This window comes from Talpa occidentalis, unplaced genomic scaffold (assembly GCF_014898055.3).
Source record: "Talpa occidentalis isolate TD23 unplaced genomic scaffold, MPIMG_talOcc4v2.1 talOcc4.13, whole genome shotgun sequence".
In the NCBI taxonomy this organism is placed as follows: Eukaryota; Metazoa; Chordata; class Mammalia; order Eulipotyphla; family Talpidae; genus Talpa; species Talpa occidentalis.
This window is the reverse complement of record NW_023601322.1, coordinates 72,918,341-72,936,933: the sequence shown is the minus strand read 5'-3', so window position 1 is coordinate 72,936,933 and position 18,593 is coordinate 72,918,341. Positions and strand designations below refer to the sequence as shown.

Below are 18,593 nucleotides of genomic sequence, written 5' to 3'. Positions count from 1 at the left end.
CCCCTCAAAGTGGGCACAGGGCGCTGGATGGGTGCTCCGCGCCCTGCGAGGGTCCTTCAGGCAGGAGCTGTCCTAGGCCAAAATAAAGCCCCCAGTGCTGAAAAACCTAGAAACAACTAACTGGGGGAGGGTGGGGGCGGGGGAGCGAGCGGGGGTGGGAGGGGCTGCGGCTCCCCCTTCAGGACGAGAAAACTGGGGCTCAGAGAAAGAATGGCAGATGGGCGTGGCCGTCGCCGCCCAGAGACTCTGCTCTGGGCCTGAGTGTCCTCCAGTGAACCTGATGTGAATCAGCTCACCTCCACGGCACCCATGAGGTGAAATAGTGTTGCCTTTTTTCTCCTTTGTAAATGCAGGAACAGGTTTAGTTTCAGGGCGTTCAGTCGCAGAGCAAAGATTTGAACGTTACACTTTTTCCCACTATTGACTTCTGAAGAGGCTTCCAAGCCCGAAATAAACACTGTTGTTGGGAAACCCCAAGGCTAAAGAGGAGGCAGCGGATCCGTTAATTCAGCAAACACGCATCAAGAAAAGGGGAGAGAGAGAGAGAGTGTGTGTGTGTGTGTGTGTCAGTGTGTGTGTGTCAGTGTGTGTGTGTGTGTGTGTCAGGGTCCAGCCTGGACTAAACTCCCCGAAGGCTGTGATGGGGTCCATAGCATGGACTCAACTCTAAAAGAAAGGGGCCAATATGAACACCCCGCCCCCCTCAGGGACTTTGCAGCTGCCGAGCTCTGCCCTGCTCTGCTTAGGGAAGATTGCTACCCCTCCCTAGGAGATAAGGTGCCGGGCTCATCTAACCAAAAGGCACGTGATGCTATTCCTGACGCCAGGAGACAAAAGACACTTCCACACAGGGCCCCTAAAGAAATCAGAGGCGTCCAAGTTTTATGGGATGGCACTGGGCAGGGAGGCCAAGTAGCTCCTTGGGTTACCAAGTCTTTGTCTACAAGCTGTAGTATCCAGTGTCTGTTTGGTGCCACAGTTGATGACACGGAGATGAAAGGACCCACAACTCTCATACTTTCCACAAAACAGACCTGCCCTGAGCAACTGAAGCTTCAATTCTCCTAGGTAAGTTCCATTTGAGCGCCTTTGCTCCCCTGCCCATGGCATAGACGGTGGCACCTATAGTCTCTGAACTGTGCCAAATTACACATCTAGCTTGAGATTCCCTAATACAGTGCCTGGCATTATGTAGGTATGAGTTTTTCTAACATATATGGGGACCCACCAAAAGATACTTGTTTTTAAAATGCAGACTTCACTTATATGTACTGTTAAATGCATAGATTATATTGAGAAAGATGCACAATAAAATTCATGCCTCAGGAGAGAAACTTGATGGTTGGGGACCAGAGGTTGGGGGTGATTTTCGCTTTATACCCTTTTTTACGTTTTGGGTTTTGATCCATATGAATGTATTATGTATTCAAAAAATTTTGCTTCAAAAAAAATTGGTGCCAAGAAAATTGCAAATTCCTGGATCCACTTTCCAACTAATGAATCAGACATCCTGGGATAGGTTTTTCTGCCTTTTAAACACATTTTCTAGGGGATTCTTAAATGTAGGGTAAATTGAGAACCTCTGTAATAGGGGTTCAGTAATGAAGCACTGCTGAGGAGTGACTGTCAAAGGTGAGTCATTTAGCTCTGTAAATTCTGAACAAACCTACCTTCTTTCAAACCACCCCCCCATCCCGGAAGAATAAGGATGTTTCAGGGTTTTGAGGGACAGGCTGGGGATGACTCATTCCCATTTGTTTTATCCATCATCACCATCCCAGGTCAGAAGGGACAGTTCTCCTCCCTCCCCTTCAGGGATCCTGTGGTGTAGTGTGAGGGCAGGGGGTTTTCTGTTTCCAGTGCTGGCCCTGAAAATGCTGACTTCTTGTCCTTTCTTCAGTCACTCTTCATCATGTAATCAAAACTCTGTGTTCAATAGGGGAAGGAAATAAAACCAAAGAGAAGGGAATTTTCTTTTTTTAAAAGATTTACTTATTTATGCATACAAGAACTGGGGTACAGGTCAGTGGTGCGGGGCCAGGGGAGACGGTGGTGGTGAGAGGATTCACCAGAGACAAAGTGGGGAGCAGAACAGGCAGAATGAATGAAATACACAGCTAAGGGGAACAGCGGGCGAGCCAGGAGAGGTCTACTGCGCCATGTGGTTAGCTCCCTGGCCGGCTGGGGATTGCTTCACAGTGCTGTGCTTAACCCCTTGCACCACCAGGGAGGCCCAGGAACATTTTCTTTTCTTTTTCTTTTTTTTTTTTTTTTGCCAGGAACATTTTCTGATTACCGATGTTCCCAATATTCTACCCCAGTCTTTGGATTCAAGCAGTTCAGGTGGGAAAATCTGACTTTTATGGAGAATTCAGTCTCAGAGATGATTTCCTGTTACAGAGTTTTACTATGTAAAGTGTTCACAGGAAGATTCCTATGAGGACCAGAATCTAAAATGGATTTTGGGGGCCTCCCTGGTGGTGAAATGGGTTAAGCACAGCACTATGAAGCTACCTGCAGCCTCTGCAGCACAAGTTTGATCTGGCTGGCCAGAGAGCTCCCTACATAGCGCAGCAGACCTCTCCTGTCTTGCCAGCTGCTCCCCTCAACAGTGTGTTTCAGTGGATCTGCCTGTTCCGTTCTCCACTCTGTCTCTGATGAATCCTCTCAGCCCCGACACCGCTGGCCTGTACCGCGGTTCTTGTATGCATAAATAAATAAATTTTAGGCCTCTCCGGTGGCACAGCAGGTTGAGTGCAGCGCAGCGAAGTTGTCGGCAGCCTCTGCAGCGCGAGTTCGATTCCCAGCCAGCCAGGGCGATTCCCATATGGCGCAGCAGACCTCTCCTGTTGCCCCGCTACTCCCCTCACCAGTGCTTTCTGTCCGTCTGCCTGTTCTGCTCCCCACTCTATCTCTGGTGAGCCCTCTCACCCTCCTGTGCTTCTGACCTGTACCCCAGCTCTTGTATAAATAATAAAAAACAAAAGATTTTTTTAAAATAACAAATAAATCTTTAAAAAAAAAAAAAAGATTTTACTGCCCAGAATTCAGTTTACACTCCCTTTTCTCAGGTTCCTACCCAGGCTCTGGACTCTAGATGTGGTTCCAGCACGTAAACTAGGAAGTAACCCAGCCCCTGTGCTCATAATTGCACTCCACTGTGTCAGCTTTCTCAGTCTTGCTCCTCTAATGGGATGGTAAGCACAGCTACTCCGTTATGTGATCCTAGGTAAGTTTCTCAGCCTCACTTTCCTCTGCTTAGCCCCACTTTCTTCCTTACTGCCAGGCCTTCCACCTAAAATGAGACCAAATTGTTGATCCAGAGAAGAGTATCAAATGCAGACAAAAAAAGTCAAATTCTTAAATCTTGATTTGCAAATTAGACTTTTGAAACCCCAGGCTTCTAAAGCAAGGTTTTTTTTTTGTTTGGTTGGTTGGTTTGGTTTGGTTTGGTTTGTTTTTAGCACAGAAAGCCCTCGAGGTTGAAACACTAAAATATTAAATTTTATACCGGCAACGGCACTGTTGGAAAGAAGAAGGTGTGATGATGCTAGAGGTGGTTTCCCAAAAGGCTGGGGGTGGGAAAACAGAGAAGCGAGCATTGCAGTTAGCTATTGGGTGCATCTCCCACTTCTACCTCCCAAGAGTTTAGGTCCCCCAGAAAGATTTAGGGGCTGTGAGGGTGTAGAGAATCTGCCTTGGTGTGTGAGTAAGGTCCAAAGTCTTCTAAGATGAGAAAGTATGGCAGCGGAGAAGTAGAAATAGTAGCTGGTGTGCCTGGGCAGGTGGGCCAGGAAGCATATCAGTCTGGTGCCTAATGTGTAAGGATCCCAAGGAACATCAGACTATGTTCTGACGCCCTAAATCAGCATGGAAGTTGCTCAGAAAGGATACAGAAGTCCAGGAAACAGCTTCTAGCATGGAATAAAGGACCATTAAAGCAGATTAACCTTAGTAGTCTAAGCCAAAGACCATGGCACAAATGCAGACATCTGTGGGCACAGCAGAAACCAAGAGTGACAGTTCACAACTGGCAGAGGTGAGGATGCCTGCCTTCCTGAGCAGTAGAGGATAGTGAATGATGACTGAGGACATGACAACTTCCATTCTTTCACCTCCCACTCCATGCCATGACCACATAACCTCTGCAAAATGCAGCTGTGACCTTGGATAGAAGAGGGACAAAACCTTCAACTTGACTGAGAGTACCTTAAATGCCTGAGTGATCATACACTCACTTGACTAAATTCAACCAAGAACTGACTAGGTTATATTTCTGCTAGCAAGTGGGTATAGATACTGTAGAAAGTAATTTAAAAAAAATGGCAGGGGGCCTCCCTGGTGACTTAGGAGTTATGGCTTAGCACTACCACCACGACAGCACAAGTTCAATCACCGGCCAGAGAGGTGACCCACATGTTGCAGCAGACTCTCATGTTTCATTCACTGCTCCCCTCAGCAGTGTATTTCAGTCAATCGACCTGTTCTGTCCCACTTTGGTGAATCTCACCCCCACACTTCTGGCCCACATCCCAGTTCTCCTATGAAAAAAAAAAAAATGGCCCACACCCCAGTTCTCCTATGAAAAAAATGGCCCACACCCCAGTTCTCCTATAACTTGATTTTTGGTCAATTTGTTTTAAGCTCTTTTGTCACCAATAAAATCAATATACAAAAAAAAGAGAAAGAAATTTAAAAAATAAGAGAGTTATTTTGGCACACCAAGTTTCCTGACCTAAAAGTTTTACAAGGCCACAGGTACGCAGGAATAATGCAGACCTGCTGCTTCCCACTTGCTACTCACTTGTGATCTGGATGGGATATGTTGCTTTCTCTTTCCAGCCTCAGTCTCCTCATCTTTAGAATGGAACTTATAACAGCACTTACAGGATTTTCATGATAATTATTTTAGTCACCAGAATGGCTAAACTTTAAAGAATGACAATACACACTTAAAAAAATAAGAAAGATGTGAAACAATTTGAACTCTCACATGTTTCTGGTACACTACAGAAATTTTGCAGTATTTCTTAAAGCTAAACATATAAATACTCAATGGGTCAGCATTCCCAATTCTGGACAAATACCCAACAGAAGTAAGTATTATGTCCACCAGAAGGTATAGTTAAAATTTTTCACAACTTTATTCATAAAAGAAGAAAGGAATAAATAGCAAATCAACTGAAAATGAAAGGATAAACTGTAGTATATTCAGACAGTGGAATACTAAACAGCAATGAAAAATACTATTAATATAAAAAAATCTCATGAATGAATCTCACAGACATTATATTGAGCTAAAGCAGCTAGATATGTGTACTTATAAAGACGAAGAAGCAGCAAAAACTAATCTAGGTTAGAGAAAATGGTATATTAGTTACTTTTGGGAGAGCATTGATGAGGGAAACTTCCAGGATAGCAGAAATGCTCTACCTTCATCCAGGTGGTAGTTTCATGAGTGTATATATATATGTATAGTATAATAAAACTTTATTATGTTATAATCACACTTGTGTACTGCATGTACGTCATAACTCAATTTTTGAAAAAGGGTGTGTGAAGATGCAGTAGTATATGTTATTGTGTGCACCGGTGTCAATTTCTGAAGGAACTTTGAGCCCCTATAGCTTCTCCTTCACATGGCAGCCCAACCCTTCACAAGTAAGGCTAGAAGAGTAATGGAAGAAGTGTGTGTGGTGGGGGAGGGTGTTGCAAGGCCCCTGTGCCCAGGGAGGATTTGTGTGCCCCGGACTAAGAGTTCAATGAATGCCTTGAACAAAGCTTCAGAAAGAGCCACTTGTCACCTCTATTGCCTCTATGTCAGCCAGTGCAGTGCTTCCCCGGATGGACTATGGACACTCTGGAAGCCGCTCTGGAAGATCTATCCAGAAGTGGCAGCCACACCTAAATCTCCTGACCCATATCCATAGCACCAGCAGAAAACTGTGGGCCCAGCCTGGATTGGAAGATTTTTTTTAAAGATTTATTTATTTATGCATACAAGAATTGGGGTGCAGGCCAGAGGTGTGGGGGGGGGTAAGAGGATTCACCAGAGACAGAGTGGGGAACAGAACAGGCGGATTGACTGAAATACACTGCTGAGGGGCAAGACAGGAAAGGTCTGCTGAGCCTTGTGGGTAACCTCCCTGGCCAGGGATTGAACTTGTGTTGCAGTGGCTGCAGAAAGCTTCACAGTGCTGCATCTTAACCCCTGCGCCACCAAGGAGGCCCTTGGATTGGAAGATCTTGTCAAGCCAAAGTGTTTCTCTCCCAAAGGCTGAGATGAGTTAAGTAACCTGCCTTAGGCCACACGGCTGGGAATTGGGGAGGTGGAATTTGAACCTAGGTCTAGCTGGCTCACCACACGAGTCAGAACTTCCCAGAAGAACAAGGTCTACCCTCTGTTCCACCCTCTCCACGAGTGTATGTTCCACCTATCTGTCAGGATACATGGGTGGCCCCTGTGGGCTCAAAGTGGTCTGCTGGGTGCCGCAAAGGCAGGGCCAGGTTCTGGTCAGCAGATGGTGCCAGAGAGCTAGATGGCTGTACATAGAGAGCGTCTTCAAAGCACCTGCCTCCTACCAGGCTCGCCCTCTCCATCCTGCACCTTCTGTAAGAAGCCTCTCTCTCTGTCTCTGTTTCGGTCTCTGTCTCTCTCTCTCTCTCTCAGGGCTATCAAGCTATCAGCAGCCACTGTGGCAATAGTCTGATCCCAGAACAGGGAGGTGACCCACATGGCACAGCAGACCTCTTCTGTCTCACCTGCTGCTCCCCTCAGCAGTGTATTTCAGTAAATCCACCTGTTCTGCTCCCCATTCTGTCTCTAGTAAATCCTTTCACCCCCTACACCTCTGGCCTACACCCTAGTTCTTGTATGCAGAAATAAATAAAAATAAATCTTAAAAAAAAGAAGCTGCCCTCTCACCTTTCCAGAAGAGTCCTATCAAGAGCCCTGGTGTGATCATCAGAGGCTGGAGCTCAGTGAAGCTTGATCACACACTCACAGTGTGATCCTGGAAGTAGCCTCCATCCCTGTGTCCATCTGTGAAATTGAGTTCACACACACAAGTCCTGGCAGAAGGGCTGTGTAGGCTACACCAAGAGCAGGGCAATGTAGTGCATTGAGGGCTCGTTTGCAGATGATAAACCATGAACAGGCATAACCCACCCTCTGTCGTTGTTCCCTTCACCCATCTGCTCATGTAGGGACCCAAAGGATATGGCCTCTGGAACGAGTGCACTGTGGCAAAGACCACTGGAGAGGGCAATCTCTCTGAAAGAGCTGCAGTTCAGCCACCAAAGCGACTGCCCATGGGGCTTGGGGCCAGGCCCTAGGATGCTAAGCATTCCAGGAGGCTGACTCCGGGAGAATCAGTGAGGTGAAGGTAAGTGTGACATGGGGATGTGTCACAACCCTGAGGAATACCCACGCAGGAAGGACTGTCTGCCAAGGGGCCCCAGAGTGCCAAGGTTTTCCCCAGGAGACTCTGAGTCCAGGTCGGGTCAATAACCCACTGATTGGCCTGGAAATCTCCCAGTGTGGACTGCGCCGATCAGTCAAAGAATCCCTAGCACCCTCTTCACTCTCCATGGTGTAGGCAGTGGTAAACAAGACAAAAAGAGGACGTCTGCCCTCAGAGAGCTTGTGTTTTAGTGGGTTAGATGTCATAAGCACAAATAAAAGTTTGTTAGGTTGGTAAATAGTATGAAGAAAATAGAAGAGTTGGCCTAGAAAGTGAAGTGGAAGGAGGGAGGAACAGCACTGTATTTAAACAGAAACCCGCTGAAGAAAGCGCCAGCCATGGAAAGGAGCTGGGAAGTGAAGTAGAGCGTGTGCTGACTCAAGAACGAACTTGGTATGTACTAGGAAGAGCAAGGCAGCATCATAGCTTAATGACTGAGGGGAAAAGTGAGGAGCTGAAGATAGGCAGGTGAGAACCAGATCATGAGGAGGTTTGTAGATTGACTTTGCTCTGAGCAATCTCCGGGAATGGAGGGTAAGCGGCAATGGCATGATCTGATTCAGAAAGCTCACTTGCGATGGTGTGGAGGTTGGATTGTAGTAGGGGGAGGAAGGGAAATAGTAAAATCTTTTAGGAGACTTGAACAAGGACCAGGGCAGTGGGGATGAGGAGGAAGAATTTGAAGGTATATAACTCATGGGCTCCATGTATAACTCATGCGTTCCATGTACAAGAAACAGAGGTGTGCAGGGTAAGTGCCTGAGTGGTGCTATTTATTGAGAGAAAAGCACACCAAGAGTTAGGGTGGGAGGCCAGAAATTCAGTTTGAGATGTGTGTTGCACATGGGCAGCTGGATATAGGGGAGCTGAGGGGAGAAGCTGGGCTAAAGGATGTAAATTTGTGACTCTTCAGCATACACAGGAGACTAGATGAAATCACAGGAGAACAGAAAAAATGATTTGATACTAAGCGTTGTTCACTGTGATATTTAGAGGACAGGAAAGTTAGCCAAGAAACTTGGGAGGTACTAGTCAAAAGGGAAGAAGGAAAACAAGCAAATCTAGTGCAATGGCAAACAAGGGAAGAAATTATTTCCAGGAAATTATTTTGGTCAGTTGCTCCATATGCTAAAAACTGCAATTTAATAAAATCAGAAAACTATTATACTTGGCAATGTGAAAATAACCTTGATAAATCCAATTATTTCCGTGGAATTATGTACTGAGAAGAGAGTATAATATGAGAACAGAGTAGCTAACAGTTCTTTCAAGTTTTGCTAATGAGGAGCCTACAAAGGGGGCACACACTTAAGAGGGGGGTTGTCAGGGGGGTTGTCAGGTCAAAGTTTGGTTTTGTGGTTGAAGATACTAGTCGTGTTTGCTCCTGGAAATAATTGAATTGAGGTGGTTGAGGTTTAGGTTAAGTTGCAGAAAGGCTGGAGGTGGTGGCAGGTAGGAAGAAATCTTATGTTGTCTGATTGTATTCTGAGGTATTAATAGGCAGGGTCATCAGTTCCAGTTTTGGGCGGGAGGGATTGGCCATTTGAGATGAGACCTTGTCAATCTGTATTTTTTTCCTTTTTGAATCACTCCTTTTTGAAGCCTAAGAAACTCAGAAAGCAGAAGGGTTGTCAGGTAGTAACTGTGGTTGCTCGGCATGAGTATGAGTCCCTATGAGCACTTGAATTCTCTAGTCATGTCCCGCTGCTCCAGTGAAGGCATTACGCTCTGGTCAGAAAATTCCAGCCCAGGTAGCAGACCTCTCCAGTCTCACCCACTGCTGCTCTTAGAAGTGTATTTCAATAAATCCGGCTTTTCTGTTCTCCATTCTGTCTTTCATTATTCTTTCACCCCCGTTCCTGTGCCTCCAGCCTACACCCCAATTCTCCCCCGCAATACCTTAGTCAAATAAAACTGTTTAATAGTTCAGATTATATTCCAGATTTCCTGTATTTTTCAGCTTTGTGTCATTAAACTGGTAAGAGGAAAAAAATAAATAAATAAAGGAAAATTCTAGCCCAGACTACAACAGGTCCAGCAGCTTCCCTGACCTCCAGCTCCCAGTTGTCAGGTCATGGTCAGTGCTGCTCTACAAGCTGTTGTTTTTCTCTTTTAAACTAAATGTCAGGGGCCTCCCCGGTGGCGCAGCGGTTGAGCGCTGGGTTGCGAAGCTGCCCGCAGCCTCTGCGGCGCGGGTTCGATCCCCGGTTGATCCCCGGCCACTGGAGGAGGGTCCCACATGGCGCGCAGACCTCTCCTGCCGCCCGCTGCTCCCCTCAGCAGTGTACTTCGGTCCTTCTGCCTGCTCTGCTCCCCGCTCTGGCTCTGGTGAATTCTCTCACCCTCCCGCGCTTCTGACTGTACCCAGTGCATATATAAACAAAACAAACAAACAAACAAATAGATAAAACATGCCTCTATTAAAAAATAAATAAATAAATAAATAAATAAACTAAATGTCAGAGGACCTGCCTGGTGGTTCAGGGGTTAAAGTCTCAGTGCTAATCAAGCTGTTGCCAGCCACTGCAGCATGAGTTTGATCCCAGGCCAGGGAGTGGACCCACATGGCACAGCAGACCTCTCCTGTCTTGCCTGCTATTCCCCTCAGCAGTGTATTTCAGTGAATCTGTCTGTTCTGCTCCCAACTCTGCCTCTGGTGAATCCTCTCACCACCACCCCATACCCCTCTGGCCTACACCCCAGTTCTTATATGCACAAATATAAATAATAAACCTTTAAAAAAAGTGTCAGAAATGGAAATTGAGGGGCTTCCCTTGTGGCGCAGGGCATTAAGCACAACACTATGAAGCTGTCTGCAGCCTCTGCAGCACGCGTTCAATCCCCAGCCCACCAGGGAGATACCCACATGGCTCAGCAGACCTCTCCTGTCTCGTCCGCTGCTCCCCTCAGCAGGGTATTTCAGTCAGTCTGCCTATTCTGCTCCCCATTCTGTCTCTGGTGAATCCTCTCACCTTCCCGCACACCTCTGGCCTGTCCCCAGTTCTTGTGTATGGAAATAAATCTTAAAAAAAAAAAAAATGGAAATTGAAAAAAATGTGATAAACAATGTTTAACAGACTGGCAAGAAGGAATAGCTCCTTTTCATCCTTTAGGTCTCAGCTCAGTCACCTCCTCAATAACCACCGGTCTTATTGGTAGCCCAATCAGTATATTATTAAATTCAGTTAAAATTTATCTAGATTTTTAAAATTAAAAGCTACATCAAAATTTATTATATAACCATTAGACAAAAAGTTGTCCTAATTCACAAAGTTGATAAATTATACAGTGAACAACCTGCATAATAGCATGTACAGGCTCTGGCTAAAAAGGGTACGTTTCTTTTTACCCTATGCCTTCTACCCAACTTTTATTTTTCTTCATAGTACATTATTCCTTTTTGACTTTTTGTCTCTCAGGAACGTAAGCTCCACAAGCACAGATTTGGTCTTATGCATCACTGTATTTATTCCCAGCAGCTAATGACACTTGGCATACAACAGGTGCTCCGTAAGTTGTTCCGTGGAGTTTTAAATCCTTTTCCTTCTGTTTGCCCTACAAAAGGCTGTTATCTTTTCAGTCTCCTGGCCAACATAGTGAAGGGGATAGTGAAGAAACTTCGAAACTGTAGTTACCCAGGACATCTGAATTAGGGGCTCACTTTACCTTTCTGCTTCCTTCACACACAATATACGATGGCTACCAAGGTGTTTGTCCGATGACTCGCACACTATCTGAACCAGCTAGTATACACACTGCCAAACCACTCAGCTCAGCCGATGCCGAGGGCTGGCTCACTCATCCCACAAATATTACTCAAACACCATAGCAAAGACTTCTTGCTCCACTTTATTTGCTATGTGCCCCCAGATGACAGCACTCTGGCTGAGAACTATGCACTTAAAAAAAAAAAAAAAAAAGACATTTATTTATACCAGAGCTGAGGTATAGGCCAGAGTTGCCGGGGATGAGAGGATCACCAAAGACAGAGCGGGGAGCAGAACAGGCGGATGGACCAAAAGAACTGCTGAGGGGAGCAGCGGGCAAGACAGGTCTGCCACACCATTTGGGTATCTCCCTGGCTGGCTGGGAATCGGACCCGCACTGCAGGTGTGCGCTCAACCCACTGCACCAGGGGGAGGGCCGAACTATGTAGTCTTGCTAGAACCACATACCCCACCCCATGTCTACTTGCTTTCCCTTTTTCTATTCTTCTTGTCAATTTATTCCTACCTCTGACGACCCCACCTTAGACAAATGTTAACTCTTAGGACTTGGTAAGTCTTGAAAGTCTCTCATAATAAAGAACATAAATAAAGCATAAGGCTTGGAAGGTTGTAAGTTGGCAGGTCCAAAGTGATAGGCTTTTAAATGCAAAGGCTGGTTTTCTGCTGACTCAAGATACCAGATCAAGTATCAGATGGACTTAGGACACAAACCTGAGTCAATTCATCTGGGTACCTCCTCACCCATGTCCCCACCAGGAATCCAGACAGTCAAAGCAGAGCCTGGATTCTGCCAAGTTGATAAGCCTGGGTAAGGTTTCTGTGCTTACGTTGTGTAGGTACAGGATCCCGTATTGGGGTGGACAACCATCCTGATTTGAAAACTGAAAGCTCTGCTTCCTTGGAAACCCTTAAGTTCTAGGTAAACTGTAACAATCGAAGCTGTGCCCCATTAAGACCACACACTTATAACCCGGTAAGTTAACTTCATTTTGTCTTTTGTTTAGCATTTAGCAGGGGCCCAACATACTTCCATTAACTCACCACTGTACAGGTACAATCAAAATTAACCCAAGTTGGGCCTCCCTGGTGGCACAAGGGGTTAAGCACTGCACTATGAAGCGGTCCACAGCCTCTGCAGCACGAGTTCAATCCCTAGCCAGCCAGAGCAACCCATATGGCGCAGCAGACCTCTCCTGTCTCGCCTGCTGCTCTCCTCAGCAGTGTTTCAGTCTGCCTGTTCCTGTTCTCCACTGTCTCTGGTGAATCCTCTCACGCCCCCCACCCCAATCTCTGGCCTGTACCCCAGCTCTTGTATGCATAAATAAATCTTTAAAAAAAAAAAAACCCAAAATTAACCCAAGTTGCTCCCAGTGAGGCAAGTTAATTTACATGATCATGAGGTATGTTAAGCATTCCACCCAAAACATGTTAAACATTTCACCCAAAATACCTTCATGACTGAAGATATCCACAAAACATTAATTGTAGTAACCTCAAAGAAGGCTGGGAAGGGGAGGGGGGGCAAGCTTATTTTGTATATCTTATCTATTGCTTGACATTACTACCAATATGTATTCAATAATAAAAGTAGAAAAGATTTTTTTTTTAAAAATACTAATAACCATATGGATCAGATATGGGCAATGTTTGTGGAATTAAGCCTCCCTACTAGAATGTGTTAGCTGGGCACCAGGAGACAAGAAACCAATTTGCTCTTAGCTTTTCATTCTTCTCAAGATGACCACATAAGGTCTTCAGAAAGGTGTGAAGATGGGCTAAGTGGTGAAGGACTAGCTGGAGATTCACTATCTTTGTTGAAGTAGACAGACTGGTCTTCAACAATTTAAAAAATATCAGTTTATTAGTCTAAAATCCAATGCCATTCCTCAGCTACAATATTCCAGAAATCAACTGGGCTTTCGGAGGGTAAAGGAGGAATTATTTCACCTAGATATAAGACTGGTATGTAAATATGCAGAGTACGGGGGATTGTTAGGGCTGTTGGCTACATCATTATACACGTCCAACCCATAAAATGTACACCAGCAAAAGTGAACCCTTAATGTAAACCTTGGACTCAGGGTAACTTGTCATTACAGGTTCATCAATTTTAACAAATGTAGTCTAGGTAGAGGATGTTAAAAGTGCAGAAGGCAGGCTCCCTGGTGGTGCAGGGGGTTAACTCTCAGCGCTATGAAGCTATGTGCAGGCACTGCTCTTGAGTGCATAAATCTTTTTAAAAAAAATGCAGAAGGCTATGCATCTGTGAGGGTGGAGGGTGGCATTATTTGTATTTATTTATTCATACAAGAACTGGGGTGTAAGCCTGAGTTGTTGGGGTTGAGAGGATTCACCAGAGACAGCGTGGGGAACAGGTGGATTGACTGAAATACACTGCTGAGGGGTGCAGTGGGCAAGACAGGAGGTCTGCTGTGCCACATGGGTAGCTCCCTGGCCAGCCGGGAAGGAACTCATGCTGCAGTGGCTGGCAATAGCTTGATAGTGATGTCTTTAACCCCTGTGACACCAGGGAGGCCCCACCAGCCCTTTACTCTTAAGTTCTAGTGTGGCTATAAGGAGTAGTGAGTTGGGGCTTTCTTCATGGTCTACTTATAGTCACAGATCATTAAAATGATTGTTTTTAAAATGGTATTTTTAAAATCAAGATACAGATTAATCACCCTTCTTTACATATGGTTCTAGGAAACCAAGAATGCTCAAGACCAAATGCATTATGTAACTACTTCTCCTGTCTGCTGTCCTCCAAACCCTTACTGCTGTTGGGAAAGGATTTACCTTAAAAGGAAAGCAGGTCATACCAGCAAGGGCATATTCCACACATCTTTGTAACCTAGCTTTTTCCTGAGACATGCTTGGATATACCGAATAATTTTAGTAAGTCAAGCGGTCCACCCTTGACCAGGCTTACGAAACTTTAACTACTTGCCCCTGCCAGCTAGGTACCAATACTACAATGAAGTAATTCTGAAACTACTGGAAAAGTCTAAACCAGACTAGACTACCAAGTATCCTTATGTTCAGAAGCTATCTTGAGAGAGAGGCATGCAACGCTTGACATTTCTAGGAGCTTTCATTAGACTTTTACTTTGGCTTTCCAGTGCCTATAGAACAAACACTCAACTTGCTTTTCTGTCTCCCCAATTCTAGTCTTTGACTTCCAACAGTGGAGACTGAACTTTCTGGCGGCTACAACCTAATATTGTCCTTAGAAAGGTCTGCTCAGTTATCTCTTGGAACACCACAGGTAGTAGTATCATTAAAACCTAAATGAACTTTCCCAGTGATGTACTCTAGATGGCTGAGACTAGCTAAATTCCTGAGGGCTCTAAGTAGCAAAGTGAGCCACATGAAGTGATTTGTTGTATTAGAAACATTTTAGGCAGAGAAAGTTAAACAGCTCAGCTCCTATTCCAAACCTGTTGCAGATAAAAATTACTTACAATTAAACTGCAACTGTGAGAATTTTTGCTGTTTAAAAAAAGGCCTGGGCCTCCCTTGGTGGCCCAGGCTTCACGCAGCGCTGTGAAGCTGTCTGCAGCCCCTGCAGCAGCGGTTCGATCCCCGCTGGCCGGCGAGGGTCCCACATGGCACGACAGACCTCTCCTGTAGCTCCCGCTGCTCCCCTCAGCAGTGTATTTTGGCAGTCTGCCTGTTGTTCCCTGCTCTGTCTCTGGTGAATCCTCTCACCCTCCCACGAATCTGTACCCCCATTCTTATATAAATAAGTAAATCTTTAAAAAAAAAAAAAAAAAAAAAAGACCTTTCCCCAGCATTTAATCACTGAGTGTAATTGTTTCCCCTCTCACCTCCGGGAGGAAATTCTGGTCCAAGTGTGACAAGACACACAAATCTGGGGGGTTTGTCATCTAGTCTACCTACTCCCTGTTATCATTGACCTTTGTATGTTCAACTTACAAGCAAATCTGTAGATGAGAAATACTTATAATCCACATTGCCTTGCTGCAAATTTGGCTATCAGTTGACAAACAGAGATTATTTAAAGGATAGTACCGACTACAAGTCAGTACTGACCTCTTTGGCCACAACAAAGTATCTGTGCAATAAATACAGATGATAAAAAGCAGAAATAAAATGCACTTATAATCCTAAAACAAGACAAACTATAACTTAAACAGAGGCCATCAGGGATGACCAAAAAATATATATATATAGATTTCATGAAGTTATTCAATAGAATAACTGCACAAATGGGAAGAGGAAAAGCCCTTAAAAAAAAAAAAAGTTGAAATGTATCAAAGAAGATGTGAGAGAAGATTGAGATTCTAATGAAAATTTTAGCTCATAATAAAAATCTCAAAACAACCCAACCTGTTTCTAAACTTTTGGTTAACTTCTAGGTGTACATCACCACGCAAAGTAAGGAATTTCTTACAAAGGACAGGTAAACCAAGAATCACTTTAATGATTTATCAAAACCCACCACCACCAATCACCTACCGGAAAAACTCAAATTTCTTCAATTTGTAGTTGCAATACCAAGCTGAGGTTAACAGCTAGCTGTAAATTACAATCACCTGGCAACAAAAATACCTGTCTGGGTCTCCTGCAAATAAGCTAAGTAAGAATCTCTGAGGACATCAAGGTTGAGAACCACGGAAATAACCATTTTCCTATGAGCTAAAGCTAAGTTTTTCTGAACAATCCAATACTGACATGCTATACTTCCATTTAAAACATACCTACTACACCAAGAAAAGAAAAATAGACAGCTGTTTGTTTAGGATAGTTAAACCAACAAACCATCTTACCCTTTCAAAGTTCCAAAGCAAACTCCTGTAAGTCTTCAACATAGAATACTCATAACATGTATTTTAAGTTTACAAAGTTTTTGACCCTTTTAAAGAAACTTCTAAAGAGTTTATTACTGAACATTTATTTTTTTATTCCGATGTCTCTTTGAAATTACTACTTGAGAAATCAACAATGGTGTATTTTAAAGGAATTCACTGTATTTAACAACTCGTTTTCTTTACCCACTTCATAGCCAGGTACGTTATTAACACTTTCTATTGGGGTGTCGGAAGTCATTTGTTGTTTGTTTTTTGAACGAAAATACGTCATGACTTTTCCAACAACCTAATAGTTTAGCTGGCCGAAATCCAGCCATTCTCTACAACTAGAAAATTAATTTAAACCCTGGCAATTATTCCAGACCCAAGTAATTTTGGCCACAGGTCCTTTTCTGCTCACCAGTAGATTTACAGAGTTTGTACCTGGATGACAGTACTACATCTCAATTACAAAACATGCATTCCTGTACTCAATTCTTTATGACAGGACCTGAAAAACAGCTCCTTGGCATCTTAGATCATTTGGACATTGAATTAAAATTACCGCATATTGATAGACTACGTGTTTAGTTTTAAAGGGCATAAAGTCACAAAGCAAAAAAAGTATTTCTTGTGAACACATACAATAAATAAAATGGATAGAAGAAAAATTAAGGGTTTTTTGCTTTGAACGATCAACAACTCAAGCCGTCAAAAATACTATAAATTAGATCAGAAAAGAAATGGATCATATTATACAAGGTGTGTTACATATGTAGTTTCCTTGAACACCTTAGAAAAGAGAAATGTGAAAAATTTTCATCTGTCCCAAATTCAACACAGCACAAAGCAAAGAAACTTTATTACTACACTCATACAAGTATGATTAAATGTCTTGACGTTTACCCTGTTTAATATGATTAAATATTAGTTTCCACAGAAGAACTGTTTTGACTTCCTAATCTTATTCAAAGGATGCAGGGGAAAAACATATGAACTGGTTCAGTACTGCTACTTCATTTCAAATGTCATTTTTGAGTCTGGGTGAAAAGTACCTTAACACTAAATCATGAGCCAGCAAGTCTTCTATTTGGTTTGACTAGTATCACTTCAGCTCTATACAGGTTCATGCTGTAACAGCTTTCTTTTCTGAGACAAACTTAACTCTAAGATCACATGACAAGTAAAGGATAAATACGGCACGAACTTACCAATCTGTCAATCATCTGAGTCCATGTTACATTTATACATAGCAATATATTCATAATCAGAAACTACACAACTCAGACATTTAGTTTGTTTAAGCTCTATGTGAAAACATGCTTTTTTTTTTATTAAAACAAAAACCTTAAATCTCAAGTTATATTGTTTACAGTCAGGTTTTACTTAAGTAGCACACAGATTTCCTTTCTCATAGACAAGTTAATATGCAGAAAGAACCCATGAAAAGCAAGTGGGCAATTCACAAATTGTGCTATGGGGGCTTCAAATAAGTCCTGAAATTCATCTGAAGAACGTCAAGGAGTTACCAGAGAAATTATGTAGTGACCTTGATTTTTATTTTTGTTTCCTGGAATTCTAGATTTATCAATTGATATATCTTTTAAATAAACAGCACCAGTCTTGCCCATTGATACAATTAAAATTTGACTTTCTCAGGTCTTAGTTCACAAGTTTATTATGAAAAACACTGCAGTGCTCTTGTGCAGTAACATCGTTTTACAGGAGGGGAAAAAACAGTTCTGTTCAAAACAATTCACCAGGTTCCGACAATAACAATGAACAACATGAGGCTGAGATCTGAGAAGGGAAATAAACTGAGTGCAGACTAATCATACAATTAAATTAAATGGTATCCCTGAAAATAAACAAAATAATTTCAAAACCCACAAGTAGAGGGGAGGCCTTGGTACTTATTTTTAAAAATGTTCATTAAGCTCCAATGATTGTTTGCTGCTATCCTTACCTACAGTCATGCTGAGTAAAGCTATAGCTAAATGGAAGTTAAATTGTATTCACGAGGTGTTAATGTTTACATCTTATTATCTGCAGTCTCTCAGAGAAAGCAAAAGTAACTACAAATAGCGCTATGCCAGAAACTGGTTTCTTGACCAACAATGTCGCTTCAGCATGCAATGAACTGGTTCATTCTAAAGTGGTCACGGCTGTTGATGACAAGAGGCTTTGTATTTTTATATGGCACATCTTTTGGTCCGTGTGAAAACAAGTTTTTTGAATGTTAACTATTCTCTGACACTTTGGAGTTACTGTTGCTCTTCCCATTTCCATTAGGTCAATATATGGTTCATGGCAATACTGTACAAGTTTAAAATTTCATTACAGGAAGTAGTCTGGGGTACGACGAGTAACATGTGGCTCGCCTCTGCGGGGAGCTGGGTCAAACTGCAAGCTGAAAAATAAGACATAGTTGTTCATAATTCAAAATATCAAAGTGCTAACAATCAAAATCAAGAATAGTCTCCAAACTTACTTTAAAAAAAAATCCAATTTCAGCTGGCCTTAGTGTAAAAGAACCCTAATTAAAGCCCAATCATGTAGGGGCCTCCCTCGTGGCGCAGGGGGTGAAGATG

General features: G+C 43.3%; 1 protein-coding gene and 1 long non-coding RNA gene across 11 annotated transcripts in view; one reads left to right on the top strand and one right to left on the bottom strand.

Annotated features, from left to right (window-relative positions):
* The first annotated feature begins 168 nt into the window (after nt 1-168).
* The window catches only part of LOC119243469 (uncharacterized), a 23,639-nt gene continuing 5,214 nt past the window's right edge, over nt 169-18,593 (top strand). For 3 of the 10 annotated variants that reach the window (XR_005124718.2, XR_005124719.2, XR_005124720.2), the window contains exons 1-6: nt 169-314; nt 948-1,068; nt 3,072-3,229; nt 7,207-7,385; nt 12,028-12,164; nt 13,895-14,456. This is a non-coding gene — a long non-coding RNA (uncharacterized LOC119243469). Of the gene's footprint in view, nt 315-947; nt 1,069-3,071; nt 3,230-6,174; nt 6,287-7,206; nt 7,386-12,027; nt 12,165-13,894; nt 14,670-15,570; nt 15,743-18,593 lie in introns of those variants that run through there. The other 7 variants (XR_008551471.1, XR_008551470.1, XR_008551473.1 and 4 more) reach the window with 7 other exon arrangements.
* The window catches only part of PPP2CA (protein phosphatase 2 catalytic subunit alpha), a 21,926-nt gene continuing 20,634 nt past the window's right edge, over nt 17,302-18,593 (bottom strand). Inside the window, exon 7 of the mRNA XM_037509321.2 lies at nt 17,302-18,412. Coding sequence (XP_037365218.1) covers nt 18,340-18,412 — 73 coding nt within the window. The 3' untranslated portion in view covers nt 17,302-18,339. The remainder of the gene's footprint in view (nt 18,413-18,593) is intronic.